Genomic DNA, 16,332 nt, shown 5'->3' on the forward strand with positions numbered 1-16,332 from the left:
GCCAGCTGCAGCTCTCTTGCTCAGTACTGGATCAGTTTTAAAAATTGTTGTCCCCATTAGTCACTTGGGGAGCTTTCAAAACCCAAGTCCCTTTGGTTAGTCCAAATCAGAGTGAAATTAATACTTTTGGTTCGTCTTGTATTTTGTATTTTTCTTGTGGTCTGATTTAACAGTGCATAAATGTAAGCAAACCAAGTAAAAAAAAAATTTAAAAAAGATTTGCGGAGGGGCGTGTACGAATGTGGAGGACTGGAAATATCCTCGCAGTGTTATTTCTTACTGGTTGGAAAGTTGGCGGTGGAAAATGTAAAAACAGAAATAAACAAAGCAACACAGAGGGAGCCGAACGCAACATGAAATATTGCAGTTTTAAGCCTAGCAGAGTTTGATTGAAATGGACTAAACTTTGGGTTTTGAAAGCGCCTAAAAACGTATTTAACTAGGGTCCAGATTGAGTTTTTAAGTTTCCCTTTAAGTATACAAACAGAAAATGTAGTTACCTAACGTCGGCTACCTATTCCAATATGTGTAGGATGTTATCTTTATACGTACATGTGAATTGTTAGCTACATATGTACTGTACAATCCATTCATGCGAAAACACATGAAGAAAACTCAAACAAACATAAAGTGCATTCACTGACCTGCACAGCCAGGCATACAGGCACAACCACAGGCATGTAGAACACACGTGGCGTTGTGGAGGCAGCGAGAGGAGATGCTCATCTGTGTTGACTGCACTGAATCAGTCAGTGGTCACAGATGTTTGAAACGTGTCGCATTGCAGCATTGATTTGTAACATCTCATGACTCATGCTTTGTTTTCCTTTTTTCCCATTGATGGCTGTTGACACCTCAAATCCCTTGGTCGGTGTTTTTTCCGACTGGTGTCACAAATAACAAGATATTTAATTAATTTAAATTACAATTGGCATGTTGTTGTTATAGGAGAGATCTGATATACAAATGCAAATTCAAATGAAATATGAGCTGCTGGTCTTGTTTTTGTCACCTGTTAGGGCTTTAAATTTGTAGTTTAAACCATCTGTTACATTTTAGGCTTAATTTATAAAGATCCTTTTGGTAAATATTTGTGTCTTTACGAGATATTCCCAGTGGAGACGGGTAGGAAAGATTTGGTGACAGGCAAATTGGTAAAAAAAATAATTCTGGACCGGATTAAAACACAAAATGCTCAAGCAACTAAAACAATTTTTTGGCAACTTTTGTAATTGGGGTTTTTAAGAGTAAAACATATAGTGAACTGGAACAATAGGAAGAAGTGTTTTAAGTAGACAGACAGATAGACAGGGACTTTATTGATCCTGAGGGAAATTTAGGTATCCAGTAGCTTATTGCAAATGTAAAGGACTGAAAAGCATTTAACAGTGCAGTAACAGAGCTAATTACTTAGAAACATAGTGACGGAAAAAATATGTGAGTGGATGTTAAATGGATCAGGAGCTTCTGTGAATTTTGTTTAATCCAGGCTAGTTTGTGGGAAGGATTAGCACAGTGTTTTGAAGTGGCCAATAAAGTTTGGCCAAATCTGGTAGATTGTTTCTTCACACGCTGTCAGTAAGAAAGATATTTCTTCCTAATGCAGGTGCAGATTCACATCTTTATATCTACATATCAAGTTTTCTTTTTAGTTTTTCTCCGATTTTGAAAGTACAATGATTCTTGTTTGTAAGTGGCCATTTACCTCATGATTCAAAGACTAGAATTCAGACGTTTTGTTGGGTTTCCTTCTCCGCCGCTGCTCCACTTCCTTAATGCTCACAGATTTAAACGTCACAGTGGCCAGATGAGGCCCCCGGCCAGCGAGTCACCCGTCAAGGCTTTGGTTTCAGAAGATCCCCGCTGCTCACGTGTACTGCCCTCAATCTAGAGAGGGGAAGGACATTAATATGTCAAGGGAGCACGAAAGAAAGGGGAGGAGGGCAGGGAGGGATGGAGCCAGCTGATGAGACAATTTTGGCTCTGCGAGATGTAGCAGCAGCAGTAATCAAGGACAACTGGAGGAGGGTTTATTGAGGGTCTTTGACTCTGGGAAATCCAGGCTGACACGATGTCGAACACACACCGAAACACAGAGCAATTTCATCCGTCTCTGAGGCTCAAGACAGCTCTCACAGACAATTACAGAACTGGGCTTTTTATCCCAAACTGACCTCTGTGTGTCAGTGTTGAGTTCACATCCTTAAGACACGACAGGTGAACATGGTGAAAAAAAAAATAATTTAACTAATGGATATGACCATGAATCTTCCCCTGTTGATTCTTTACATTAAGACAAATATTTTTTGTATTTCAAGTTTCAAGAAAAAAATATATATAAATGTCCAAATGAGGCATAAACTATGGCCATTTTTTGGTGAATTTAAGAGAAATCTACAGATGCAAATATATATATACATTGGAGTGACCTGAGCAAGTATTTTGGATGTTTTGCTTTAGACTTGTCCGAAGAAGACATGCAAAACATCCCACAATTGACAAATAAAATAAAATTCAAATCAAATGTACCAGTGTATGAACAAAAAATATGTTTTCATTTTATTGCATTACTTGTAGGTTGTGGCAGTGCACTTCAATGTTTGATCAAATAATTTTTTTATATTAAATATGTGTAATTATTTGTTTCTATTTATTTATTTTATATTTATATACTACTAAATACATTTGTTTTACATTATTTTTTGTTATTATCCGTTTTCACTTTGATTACATTGAAAAATAATAATAGTGAAGTTAATAAGTTATTGCATTAAACAATTGTGAACTAAATATTTACCAAAATAATCATGATTATGATTTTGCCTTAATTATACACCTTTTTCTTAATTTAAACTTTCATAAGCATCATATTTTAAACAGCTTTCCGTGTTAAATTTGCATGCAAAATATCTCTATTTAGTGATTAATATTTAACAGCATACAGAAACACCTGTATTTAAGTACACCACTTGAGTAAATGCACTTTCCTGCCAGCTCTAACAAGGCGGGCTGGATAAGAGCATGTGTGACAGACCTGCAGCAGTGATGACGGATGGCTGTCCCTGTCACTGTGTGTCCCTGTCACCCTGCCTCACGCTGGGGTCGCTCCAGCTGAGTTGTCACCCCTCATATATTGCTTCCTGGTGGCACTGCCCCCCGCCCCTCATCCCCTGTCCCATCCCGCCACATCTAAGTCTACTCTGACTAAATATACCCTCATCCCCGCCACCCACTGGCCTCCCCCCTCCACGCTCACCGCGCCACCACTATCACAAGCTTTGACCTACTTCGCTCCCTCCTCCTCCTCCTTCTCTATCCTTTTTCCTCTTTTTTTCCCTCCTCCCTCTCTACTGCAACCCTCACCTGACTCTCTTTGCCATCTACATTTTAATTCCCTGCAGTATTTCAGCTTGCACATGCAGCACTTTGAGCAGCCATATGATCTATCATACTCTCTTACTGCACAACTTTATATCGTAAGAAATCTCACATCTTCATCGCCTCTTTGTCTCTCAGTGTGAGCTCCCTTTAACCTTGTGCAGCACAGCCCTCTCCTTGCACCAGCCTTGACCTTCATACTTTAATAAACTTTCCTCTAAATCATGTTCCCATCCCTAGGGAGCTGCTGCCTGCGTGTCCTCTCCTGTCCGTCCTCTCCTGGCACTGTCCTGTCCTGTCCTTGTAAACGAGTGTTGTGGCTTGTTATTGTGTTGTTCTGACTGCTCTCTCCTTTCCTTTCACACTCTGTCTCTCTCCGGCGAGCTTCCCGGGATTTGGTCAGGTGGTTTCGGCACCCATGAGCCAAGGGGACACATCTGTCATAGCCAGCCTCCGCTTCTTTGCCTCCAGATGTGACAGCCTAGGACACAGTCAGAGACAGGGCCATACAGATGACATGTGACATGCTGTGTGTGTGGCTTTATTTGTGTGTGTTTGTTTGTTAGAGAGGAAGGAATATGAAGAAGAAATGTGTGTGTGGAAGAGAGTGTGAACTGCTGGAAGTGCTGTACTTAAGTACAGGTTTGACATACTTGAGTGTTTACATTTTATGTTCTTTTATGCTTCTACTCCACTACAGTATAGGAAATATTGTACTTTGAACCTTATATCATTTATCTGACAACTACTGTTAGGCAGTGGTGGAAAAAAGTATTCAGATCCCTTACTTAAGTAAAAGTACTGACACCAAACTGCAGAATTACTCCACTAAAACTAAAATTACTAATAATTCTTCTCCTGTTAATCATCTCAAGACACCAAAAATGTATCTCCACTCCACTAGTTTGGGGACCGCTGTATTAAACAACCTAACTGTATGTACAAAGTTAAAAGTAAAAACACGAAAACATAAATTCACTCACAGTAGCCATTTTTCTGTGGACTTTCCTACATTTTCATTACATTTTGCCTGATGATCCTCCAGTGGGATTTTGTATGCAGTATGCATTTTTTAAGCACACCATCCTCACTGTGTAAGTCATTGTTACACTATGAACGAGAGAGGATAGGGAGAGGTTTATTTGAGGCAACATTTACACTACAGCAGGCTCTTTCCCCGGGGCTGGACGGCTTATGTAACTGTGCCGTACAGTGACCTCCCGCTGATGCCTCACCAAAACCAACTGAGCAGTTTGAAAAAAAAGGCAGACAGATTAGTTTGTAGACAGTTTTTTTTCTTCTTCTCCAAAACGTGAGCTGAAGGGGGAATTTGACCATGTTCCTAATTTGTAAATCGTCTAAGCGGCATGACTGTTGTTTTAATCCTCCGGCCTGAGGACAGTGAATTATTTGGAGCATAGAGTGGAGTCTGGAAACTGGTACTCATATTGACCCTTTTAGTGACGGATGCTTACTGTTTAAACGGGCTGACTTTCTGTCCGACTTCCTGTCTAACTTTACCATGCTTGCCTGACACTCAAGTGCTCTCCACTGGGGCTTCTTTCCTTCTTTTGAGCTATTTTCTTTAAAAATACTCCTTATAACTCTCACTTTTTCCTCTCTACATCTACAGATATTCCGTCGAGGGCTTTTTGGACAAAAACAAGGACCTGCTTTTCCAAGATTTCAAGCGTCTCATGTACAACAGGTGTTAAACATAATTATGTTCTTGCCAGTTCAGAAACTGGGTTAAGTGTATAATGAGTTTCCTACACATCATCACTCTGCTAACCCAGTTAAAAATGTCCCCTCTTCACTCTTTGCTCCCCCCCCTCTCTCGTAGTGCCAACCCAGTCCTGAAGGAGATGTGGCCAGATGGTCAGCTGAGCATCACGGAGGTCACCAAGCGACCTTTGACCGCAGCCACTCTCTTCAAGAACTCCATTGTGGCTCTGGTGGATAAACTGGGCTGCAAGGTCAGTGGCTTTAGATTAAGATTGACTTCCTGTTCCCCTTAACCCCTGGAGGAAGCATGCAGTTTGCTTTTGCTGTTTATAGGTTAATAAAATTTACCTAATCTGACTAATATAAAGTAAAGCCAAACAGCTCTGCTACACAAAAGCAGAGAATCTTAACTGTAAAACCTTCTCTCTCAACTTCACATCTTCTAAAGTTTTCAGGCTGGAAAACTGTTTGCTCTTCGGCAATTGTACGTCATGGTTTTGTGGGCTGCCATTGTTTAAAATCTGGGTTAAGTAAATAAAAAATTGTGTCACTTAAAAATGGTTGGTGTATGTGGGGCGTCCCAGTAGAGCACATACCACTAAGACTTAGCCCTTGTAAGCAGTGGGCTCAGGTTTGAATCTGTCTCGGAGCCTTTTCCTGCATATCTTCTCCTCTATCTCCCCCGTTTACTCTGTATTTCTGCCACTATTAAATAAAGCCGAAAAATGGCCAAAAAATTAAAAAAAAATGGTGGGTATGCTCAGAATGTCATATGCCAAACTCTTCAGTCTTTTGACTCCACCTTCTAATATCAGCTCAACTTGTTGGAACCTCAACTAAGCTGGTGCCAAAAAAGTACCAGGTACTCTTCATAACTTTTGCGTAAGGAAAACCGAAAGAAGAGCAAGCAGAATTCAGTAGAACAATAACGTGCAATGGAAATGCAGAATAAGTTACAGTAGTTTGACTTTTGCTACAAGTTTCATTGTTAGCACAATTACACATTTCAATGTCATAATATTCTTCATGTGATAGGCACCAAAAAGTCAGTCGGTTTTGACCAAATATGTTGTTACTGTGTTTTGGGTTTGTAGGGCAGAATTGGTGTCAAATTAAAGCCACTGGAGGTTAGTTTTTTTAATCATATTTTCATGCTGGATAAATTAGGCTCCAACTTCGATCTTCTCCCTTGTTTACATTGCTGTCATCAGGAGGATGCTCTGCACTAGTTTGCCTGTTCTAGTCCCTGTAAAGCCTGTATGACTCATAGGCTATTCTGAGGCTGCCAATGTGTCGGTGCGATGTCTCTTTTGGGAGGACGGCTCGTCATCATGCATGACAAAATGTGGAGCAGGAGGCAGTACGCAACCGTCCAGCAGGAACATGTATACATAGCAATGTGCTTTTTGGTGTCAGAGTCACAGTTTTCTAAGGTTGCTTGTCCTCGTCCTGTTTGGCTTTGTGCAGTTGATGGGGTGGTGAGGGGGAGGTGGTGCTGGACCACAAAATGTGCTGCTCACCTCTCCTGGCCTCATCGCACTGAGTGAAGTCTGACATTTCCTGCTGTTATTTTGGGACGGCCTTGCTGTCAGGCTCTTGTAGCATCTCGTCTCGGTGTGGCTGAGGTAAAATGAAAAGGAAACTCCCCTGGCAACCTTCAGGTCACGTTGAAAGAGCGGATGTTTTCTTCAACTGTGGAACAGAAGCACCTGTGACCAGCTGGCCCGCCTCATCTGCTCCCCACCCCCATTAACTGGATCCTTTCTTTTAAATCTCTGCTGAACCGAGTTGAAACTGGGGCCACACATGCCCATGCATCATTGATATGATGGAAGATTGTGTTGGGGGGCAGAAAGTGTTCCCTTTGTTCTGCCTTGTTCATCTTTCATGGACAGAGAGTGAGAGACGGTGAGAACAGTCTCTGCAGTCTCTGTTCTCTGACAGGACAACATGTCCCTCAGAGGTCTCTGTCAAGGTGCACGCGTCCAGCCGTGGCTCCACACTAGAGGCTTTATCGTCTTCGAAGTTATAATGTGCAGTTAAATGTGCTGTTAATAAGTAGATGTGCTGGATGTGTTACGAGGCTCAGCTGCTCGCTGTAGCGTCTGTCGAAATATTCTGTCTTATTAAGGTCAGTGAACTCAGTTTGCCAGTGTTGCAGCTTGGCTCCGGCTCAGTCATAGTTTACAAGCTGAGTGCAGTTTATTTACTTGCACAGTGATGAACACAGCAGTGATGAAAACAATGAGACAAACATATGAAAATTTAAGGACAAATACAAGTTTGTGCAGGTGATAAAACAAGATTGTTATGATAAATATCCCTCAATCATACTACGGGGTTACTTTTGTGTCTTTATTATGCAACAGTAGAATTTTTGAGGGCAAAACTATTGACACTGCAATTAAAGTGTTGTTTGATTGCATATAAAAAGAGACGCAGAGAGCGCAGATGTGGAACACCTAGAAACACTGACCAATCAGAGCACACTGGGCTTTTATGGGAGCAGGGCTTAAAGAGACAGGCGCAAAAATGTGTGTATCAGACAGAAGGTGAATACAGGTATATTCAGACATTAGGAGAGAAACATTAACATTAAAGCATGTAAACATGCTAATTGCATTATTTATTTTATTTGTTTATATAAATGATCTCTTTTCTCACGACTCAGGCCTGCAGCAACACCTGGACAAAGTCAGCCGAGGAGTTACCTGCATCTCTCTTGTCTTTCAGGAGCCTTACTATGTGCGGTGCATAAAGCCCAACGAGATGAAGTCTCCCGTGTTGTTTGACGATGCTCGCTGCCAGCACCAGGTGGCCTACCTCGGCCTGATAGAGAATGTGATGGTGCGCAGGGCGGGCTTCGCCTACCGGCAGCCTTACAATCGCTTCCTGCAGCGGTAAGAGAACATTGTTGCTCTATGAAGCAAGGTTTCTTCAGTGTTTCAACTCTTCCTTTGGTCAACTCCTCTGTGAGGAAGTTGAGAAAAAGTATTTTTGTTTCACTCCAGCAGCTCTGTGTAACACCAGGGACGTAAAATGTACCAAACTACTCCTTGTTCATGATAAACTTTTACCAATAACCACTTAAGTTAAAATTAACATTATCTTACACTCTCAGAAATAGGGGTACAGTACGAGTCCTTTTTTGTCCCCCGAGGTACAATCTACACGAATGTACCCCCTAGGGCCAATTTTTGGACCTTAAGGTAACTATATGTACATTTTTTGAAGGCCCCAAAGGTACATACATGTACCCAAGTAGTAATAGGTACATATATGTATAATAGACAGTCTGTGTTAGGCTCTACAAATGGCAGTGGCCCAAATATTAATATGTTTAAATAATTATTTAGTCTTTCTTCAGTAGTAGTTATACTTTTTCAATGTGAAGATTTCAATGTTTCTCTAAATAATCAATTTTGTGAGTACCTAAAATTAGTTGAAATGTCCAAGTTATGTTGAAAAGCAGAAAACAATCAGCCTTGCGATCTTTTCCATTGAACTCTAAAAGACAGAGAGGCTAGAAAGTACAAAGTAGATTCTTTTGTTTTATTAGTAAAAGAAAATGTACAAAATCAAGTAAAACAAGATTTTTTTTCCAATGTCTATTTTTGATAATGAAGCTTTTTTTCATGGCTAAGGATAAAAACATTTAAAAGACCACTCGATGGAGTGATGTTACCCTGATCTTTAGTCCCTTATATTGTTCAAGGTCCAAAATTGTAGATCTTACACTTCCTATAATGCACATTGATGGATTGTTTTGGTATGACAGATTCATATGCTGCTATTTTCTGGACTGGAAAGTTGTCCTTCTATCTTTGGTCATAATGTGGAAACATGCTCACTTCCTTGATTCTCTGTAATGCATCAACTCAGAAAATAAGCAAAAATGTGTATATCATTTGTTGAGTTGTTGTTTTTCTGACTTGATGGAGCGTTTTATTGATTTTTCTGATTATTCCGATGTGACATGAATGCAGCTGTAGAACCCAACTGCATGTTAAATGCCCAACTTTAATAATCATCTCCATGGACCTGGTTTGGACACTAGACTTTGTTTCTAATAGACTTCACAAAGCTTCTGCAGACCCACAGAGGACATTAAACAACAGTTTCCACAAGCTGCGCAGTCCTCACACTGACTTTAAATAAACCTGACCTTTACCTTTTAAACCAATGACTTAAAATACTTTTACAGGTAATCAGTTACAGTAACAAGAGTAATTGTTCCACTTTTAGAGATATTGAACTGCACTCTTGTCGTCACACTGTAAGATGTTATTATCTCTTTCCCCCTTGAATGTTCTGCAGGTATAAAATGACATGCGAGTACACCTGGCCGAACCACCTGATGGAGACTGACAGAGAGGCCGTGGAGGCCATTGTCACCCAGCACGGTTTCCAGGACGACGTGGCGTACGGACACACCAAGCTGTTTGTCCGAACACCGCGGTCTCTCTATACTCTGGAGCAGGAGAGAGCTGCCCTCATCCCCATCCTGGTGCTTTTCCTTCAGAAGGTCGGCCATATTATTATCAGTGTTACTGTATTATGTGCTATCAGTATTGTCATCATCACCACTTTTAGTATTCATCCACAGCCTCAATTCGACTTTAAATGTCAGATCTCTATGGCTCTGCTTGTGCTTGTATTTTGATAAGGATGTATTGATCTGACAGTCCAATTAATTGACACAGAGACCTAATTAAATGTCACGAACAGCTCAGATCATACGATCACCCTTAATCACGCACAACATTATCTCTTCCAGTTTCAAACGCAGGCCTCTGGGTTTCATAGTGGGGATTGCAGTTTGCCTCAGCCTCATGAATATGTGGCTTCTGGTTATGTTTGACTGAAACTCATCTGCCAGCTTGAATCCTAATTTCCTGTAACAATAATTGGGGTAATTAATGAGATCCAGAGCACAGTTACATTACAGTCAATTACTTCACTTGCTTAATGAAACACCCTTCTCCTTTCTCTTTCCCCTGACCTACTTTGATGACTCTGCAGAGAAGTCTGGCTCTTTAACTGGAGCACAAGTTCGTCTCCGGCTCAGTGGGACTCTCTCGTTTCTCCTGTCTTGCTCGCTGTCTTTAACACGCCTCTTTTTTTCTCTAGGTGTGGCGTGGGGCTTTAGCTCGTGCGAGGTGCCGGCGGATGAGGGCCATCTACGCCATCATGGGCTGCTATAAGCGCTACAAAGTGAAGGCCCATTTCTGGGAGGTGGAGAGGAGGTTCGCTAATGTGCGAAACATGGCCGACTATGGAAAGAGTGTTGAGTGGCCGACCCCGCCTGCAGCGCTGTCCCAGTTTCACAACAACACAGTCTTGCTGCATCGCAGGTCAGACTCCTTAAAAAAAAAAAGAAGAAACTCATGCACCGTAAAAGTGTGGCCTCAAACATTTATGTCAAATATGTAGTCTCTAATCATATTTTTACTTTGAAAAAAAAACACTGACAAAGTTGGTGCAAACGGGTTCTGAATAAGGAAATAAAATTACTCTTAAATGCAACTTGTCACTTTTCAGCACAATTTGACATTTTAAATCCAAAATAGGTAATTTGTGATTTGTGTAGATGTGATAATGATGACTATGATGATGATGATGATGATGTCCTAACCACCTCTGTTTGCTGCAAACAGTCTGGGTAAAGTGCCACTCGGCTCTATTTTTAGCAGTCAGAATCAACATGATGTCCTTGACATTTACATTTTGCCTCCAGTCAGCAGTCAACATGGATGAAGGGAGACTCAAGTTATCACAGTGTAAAAATGACAAAAATTTATGTTGGTATTTAACATAAAAAACATGATAAATTTAATGTGATTAGACATTTTTTTATTAAACCTCACAACAGCGTCCATTCTGCATAATGATTACTTTTACTTTAAGTACATTTTGATGCTGATTATTTTTACTTCTCTTAAGAAGGTTTTCAATGTAGGACTTTTACTTGTGGAGTAACTTCACAGTGTGGTATTAAGACTTTTACTGAAGTAAATGATCTGACTTGTAACAGTCGTAAATGCTTTAAAAGAATAGTTTGAAACTACTGCCAGTTAGCTTAGCTTAGCATCAATACTGCAAACAGCTAGCTGTCCAGAGCTAAGTCTTGAGACTCCAGGTCAGTACTGTGTTCATTGTCCAGCACATAAAAACGCAAGTCATTCTTTAGTACAGATTAAATACACAAGATATATTAATTAGTAAACAGACGTCAGAGTTGCATCGAAGCTCTCTTTCAGCTCTTAAGAACTGATTGCATTTCCTTTTCTTCCCTGGCAGATTTTTTCAGTTTTAATAAATTCTCCACATCTGTCAAATATCATGAATGAGTCTCTGGGTGAGAGATTAACACGGATGTGTTTTGGCACGTCACACAAAGTTTATTTTTATCCCTCTTGAAGCTATTCCTCCTACTTTTATTGTTCTCTATTGCACCTTTTGATGTATTATTCCGCCCATGTGACACGCTGTCTTGCTCCCATCCCTTGTTGTCAGGTGGTGGGCGAGGCAGATCGTGAAGAAAATCCCCCCGTCTGACATGCTGGAGGTTCGGGCCAAAGTGGCGGCGCTGACTGCTCTGAGCGGAGAGAGGAAAGACTGGGGAGTCAGCAGAGCCTGGGAGAGGGACTACCTGGCCAACGTAAGAACAAAACACAAACATATACTCAGGAACAGAAGCTCTTGAGTTCAAATAACATGCATATTCATGATCTACATCAACCTTTCTCACATAATGTTAAAATAGTCCCTGAAGTCCTTGATAAAAAAAATACCAGTTGATAAAAAAAATACCAGCATGGAAATTTGTTCTTGACTAGGTACTTAGTTACATTCCACCACTGCACAAGGGTTATGATCTCCTCACTATATGACCACATTTTATCACAACTCCTAACTGAAGCCATTTGATGACACATATGCAAGTTTGGTTTGATAAAAAAGGCCAAGAGAATTCCAGTTAATCAACACAAAAAGTTGTCACTCATGAATTTATATTTTTACTGTTAACTGTACTTAAAGAAGTCATTTAAAAAAAAAAAACTTTCCAAATTAAACATTTCTTCTTTTTCTGTTGTTTATTTGGCCATATCAACCACATTTCTTTACCTGCTTTTAATGTGCAAAACACAAACATAACCAAACATAATAGTATTGTTAAGGTAATTAATGAAGCAGAGTTTGTAACACTGGATGAGTTTTTGTAACACACCCAGGGTCTTGTTTCTAATTGTTGTTGGAAATGTGGTTATGCCTCGAAGCTAGGGCAAAAAGATAAATGTGAACACTTTGTAGTTATTAATAGTTGTTCACTGTAATGTTTTTTCCTTTAATGAACATGGGGGAAAATCCATTAGATTTTTTTCACTTGAATTTATCACAGTAAACAAGACCTGAATGACCAGCAGTGTGTTGGATTACAGAAAATCATCTGTGGTTGTGAATGTATGGTGCATGTGACGTCGAGCCTCACAGCATGACTAAAGGAGGATGGTGCTCGTGAACACAGTCGTCCTTTAATGAATCCCACAGTCGGCTCATTTAACAGCTAATCTCAGCTTGTTTGGTGGCCGGAGGCTTGAAAGACGCCTTCAGGGAGCGTGAGCATGACTGAGTCACTCCCCTCGTTAGTTTGTCAGACGGCCCGTGACTTGCTGGCCTCCTTCAGGGCTCCAGCTTCACGAGATTGTTGTTAAATCCACAAAGACCTATAGATGCTGTAAATGCATGAAGTCTGGCATGCAGTCATCCTGAATCCTGACTGCATGCCAGCCTACATGTGGCTGATGGTGCTTTAGATCAAAGTTAAGAAAGGAGGTGAAAAAGTGGAACATTTGTGCTCGACATGTATTCTTAGAAACCCCTCGACAAGATCACAAGATTCAACAAGTTCACTTTATTATTTCGGATTCAAGCTCTTTGCAGAAATCAGAGCAGGGATGTTGTGTTCCTGTCAGTTCACCAGGAGGCTGCATGTTTGAAAACATTTTCCTATGGCCAGTTACATCCATTTTTCTCCCATACACAATCAATAGAAAAGGAGCAGCTGCATTTTTTGTACTCCTTATATCATCAGAAAATTTATAAATTCTCCCAAAAATTGGGAAAAGTGTAGAAAAAATGTGTGAGCTGTTAGCAAAGGGGGAGCTTCATGTTGAAACTGTATAAGGGAAGTGGATGTAACCACCATGACGTCACCCATTGGTTTGTGGACTGTTTTGAAGCCTCGAGTTTGGCTTTTTAGCCATCAGCACCATGGTTTTTTTGAAAAGTGACCATATTTGGATGAGAAATTGGAGCGGGGGAGGTTACATGCGTTACCAGCACAATGGAGCCTGGATATGAAATGCACGTAATTTATGTTAACTGTGATAATAATATGGGTATTTATGGTTAACAGCTAAATACTGGCTAAGATAACCAACATTTTCTTCCAGAGTTGCCCCCTGCTGGCCATAAGATAGAAGGCACCTTTTCAGACCCGATGATGGCTACTTGACTGAAATAGGACAGGATCTAAAATATCATTGTATGCTAGAGATGTAAATCATCAGAGGCCCCACGATACTGCATTAACTGCATTTTGTGTCCACAAAATTAAATTCAATCAAGAATTGTTTTGTCAAACTAAAGAAAATTTTCAGTTAATTCATCTAACTTCAGTCTTTTGTCTATTTTCATCCACAATGAGAGTCAAACCCACAGACTGACCAACAAAGTATTCAGTCAAACTGAACTGAACTGATATCAAACATGTATGGACGACAACAACTGCAGCATTTTATCAGACTTTCCTCAACTTTAAGCTTCACTGCTCTGAATTTTTTTGAATGAAACATAAAAAAAGCCTTTGCAGCGCTATTTCGACAACTTCCCAACACGATGTCCTGACACATGGTGCCTATAGATTCCTTAGATCTTCTAATTTCATATGACACCAGTACCTCCAGTATATTCCTAAAAGTGAAAAAAAAAACACATGAAAATACTGACGCTAAATAAAGGCTAAATATTGATACTTGGCAATATTGCCTCGCAAAATATTGCAATACTATGCTGTAGCAATTTTTTCCCCCCACCTCTAATGTATGCTGTATAATACATTTTCCATACCCTGGTAGTAAATGATGCAGGACATGTCCACATACTTTTGTCTACATTCTTTGGTTAGTTCAGTATGAAAACATCTTTCCAGTGATCATTTTCTGTGAAAATTTATAGAATACAGATAACGTGACTGTAAAATATTTCTCAGTAGCAATGTTCCCATAAAAGTAAAGACATTATAGTGACGGCTCCAATCTTAAGGAGGGAGACTGTGACACGGTTTCAGATTAGCAGCCCCCGACTGTATTTCTCATCAGGCAGTTTAGCTCCAGTATCAGCCGCCTGGCTCCCTCTCTTAACGGCACGTCAAACACCGTGTCTGGTAACAGCAGCCTGAGGCCACGAGCTTTGATCTGCTGCTTATGGAATTAAAGTGATAAAAAGGCTTGAAAGAGGCTGAGAGAGGTCACCGTGGGTTTTACTGACGAGATACATTCCTACACGACCATACTGTAAATTCTTGTGAATAACACGGGGTCTTTAATTTCTGCAGGTGCGAGACTGCCCCCAGACCAGCTCCAGCTTCACCCGTGTCTGCAAGGAGCTGAGGAACAAAGACCAGTACAGTCAGGTCCTCTTCTCTGGCTTCTGTAGAAAGGTACAGCACGTGGGAAAAAAACACGCAGAAATAAAAAAAAAAAAAATGTCTTTTTTTTTGTACAAGGAGTTTCCTTTTTTCTTTTGTTGCTTTCTTTTTGCTTTGGGATGTTTTTCTCACTTGCTGTGTTCTCCTTTCCACCCACTCACACTTTCTCTCTTTTGTGTCAGCCCGTCTTTTAAGATTTCATGTTCCAGCGGTGAAAACAACCCTCTCAGAAAGAATATAAAGAAATGAGATACAAAAAAAAAAAAAAATCAGAGGATTAATCATGAAAGGAACTGAGCTATGAATTCACTCCTACAAATTTCTTAACATTTATGATATTCTTTTTATTTTTAAAGTCTGCCTGTTGTGACTCAACTAAATGGAGTCAGCTGAGGCCCTGCCTATTATTTCACCTCATGACAGACTCTTATCAGCTCCCTGTGGATAATAATGGCCATATTTTGCTTATCAGGGATTGTAGAGAGAGGGCTTCCACTAAATTCTGGATCCAGCTTTAGCCAAAGTTTATATTGAAGTTATGCAGGCTTTGATAAAGTGAAGTAAAACAACCTCCAACACTGACAAACCCACCAGAGCCTTTGTCTTTTTATCTGAATTTGCCGTTTTTTTTGTTTTTATTTCATGTGTGTTTCTGGCTTGCAGCTCCACAAGGAAAACCTGCTTTTGAATCGAAAGTAGCGATAACCCGAAAGATCCGACAAGCTGCAAAAAACGAAAAACTCTTCTCTTAAATAGAAAATGTACAAACAGCTTTATGCTTTAATTCTTTTCTCCTTCCCCTTCTCTTCTCTCTCAGGTGAATAGATTCAACAAAAGCACAGATAGAGGACTGCTCATCACAGACAAGTGCGTCTACAAATTAGAGCCAAAGAAACAGTACAAGGTTTTGAAGAAGCTTCCCTTAGACACTGTAAGTACTCACATGGGAGATGCATGCATGCTCTCGCACATTCACGCTCCAATTTTAACCTTAATCTAAAGCTGTAGAGCTCCACAGTCATCAAAATGCTGTTAAAGCACATACAGTGTAAGACAGATACTGTTTTTAATCACAGCCAGTTTAGCAAATTGCTCTCAACATTAATTCTTCAACTGGCAAAGCAGTGCTGTATTGATATATTCCTGAAGTAAAAGTGGCCATTTCCAGCTTTCAGGAGGTGTGTGCTGCCAGAGATCAGAGCAGTTTGTTTATTATAAAGTGAGGAAAACATCGATTAGGTCAGGGACAAACTTGTGTATAATTTAATTTGTCTTTGATATTGTGCCCCATTTGTGTTCAGTTTTATGAATGGACAAAGCCAGTTTTCAGCCATGTGTACACTGGCTGTCTTTATTTAGTTATTTCATCTCAGTGATCTACTTTAGTGTTCTCGTAGTTGATTTAATAAAACCCAGAACATGTTTTCACAGTTTTTTTCTAATTCAGCCAACACCAAAGGTGGCTGCAGGGTTTCTTCAGGGTTTTGTTGAGAAAAATGAAAAAGTAAACTCAAGAT

At 40.2% G+C, this 16,332-nt stretch overlaps 1 protein-coding gene across 1 annotated transcript in view; it reads left to right on the forward strand.

The window, feature by feature from the left end:
* myo1g (myosin IG) overlaps positions 1-16,332 on the forward strand; it is a 50,094-nt gene that overhangs the window by 10,823 nt on the left and 22,939 nt on the right. Inside the window, exons 13-20 of the mRNA XM_059350033.1 lie at positions 5,012-5,086; positions 5,222-5,354; positions 7,837-8,003; positions 9,421-9,628; positions 10,234-10,457; positions 11,620-11,764; positions 14,723-14,827; positions 15,633-15,746. Coding sequence (XP_059206016.1) covers positions 5,012-5,086; positions 5,222-5,354; positions 7,837-8,003; positions 9,421-9,628; positions 10,234-10,457; positions 11,620-11,764; positions 14,723-14,827; positions 15,633-15,746 — 1,171 coding nt within the window. The remainder of the gene's footprint in view (positions 1-5,011; positions 5,087-5,221; positions 5,355-7,836; positions 8,004-9,420; positions 9,629-10,233; positions 10,458-11,619; positions 11,765-14,722; positions 14,828-15,632; positions 15,747-16,332) is intronic.

This window comes from Centropristis striata, chromosome 14 (assembly GCF_030273125.1).
Source record: "Centropristis striata isolate RG_2023a ecotype Rhode Island chromosome 14, C.striata_1.0, whole genome shotgun sequence".
Classification (NCBI taxonomy): Eukaryota; Metazoa; Chordata; class Actinopteri; order Perciformes; family Serranidae; genus Centropristis; species Centropristis striata.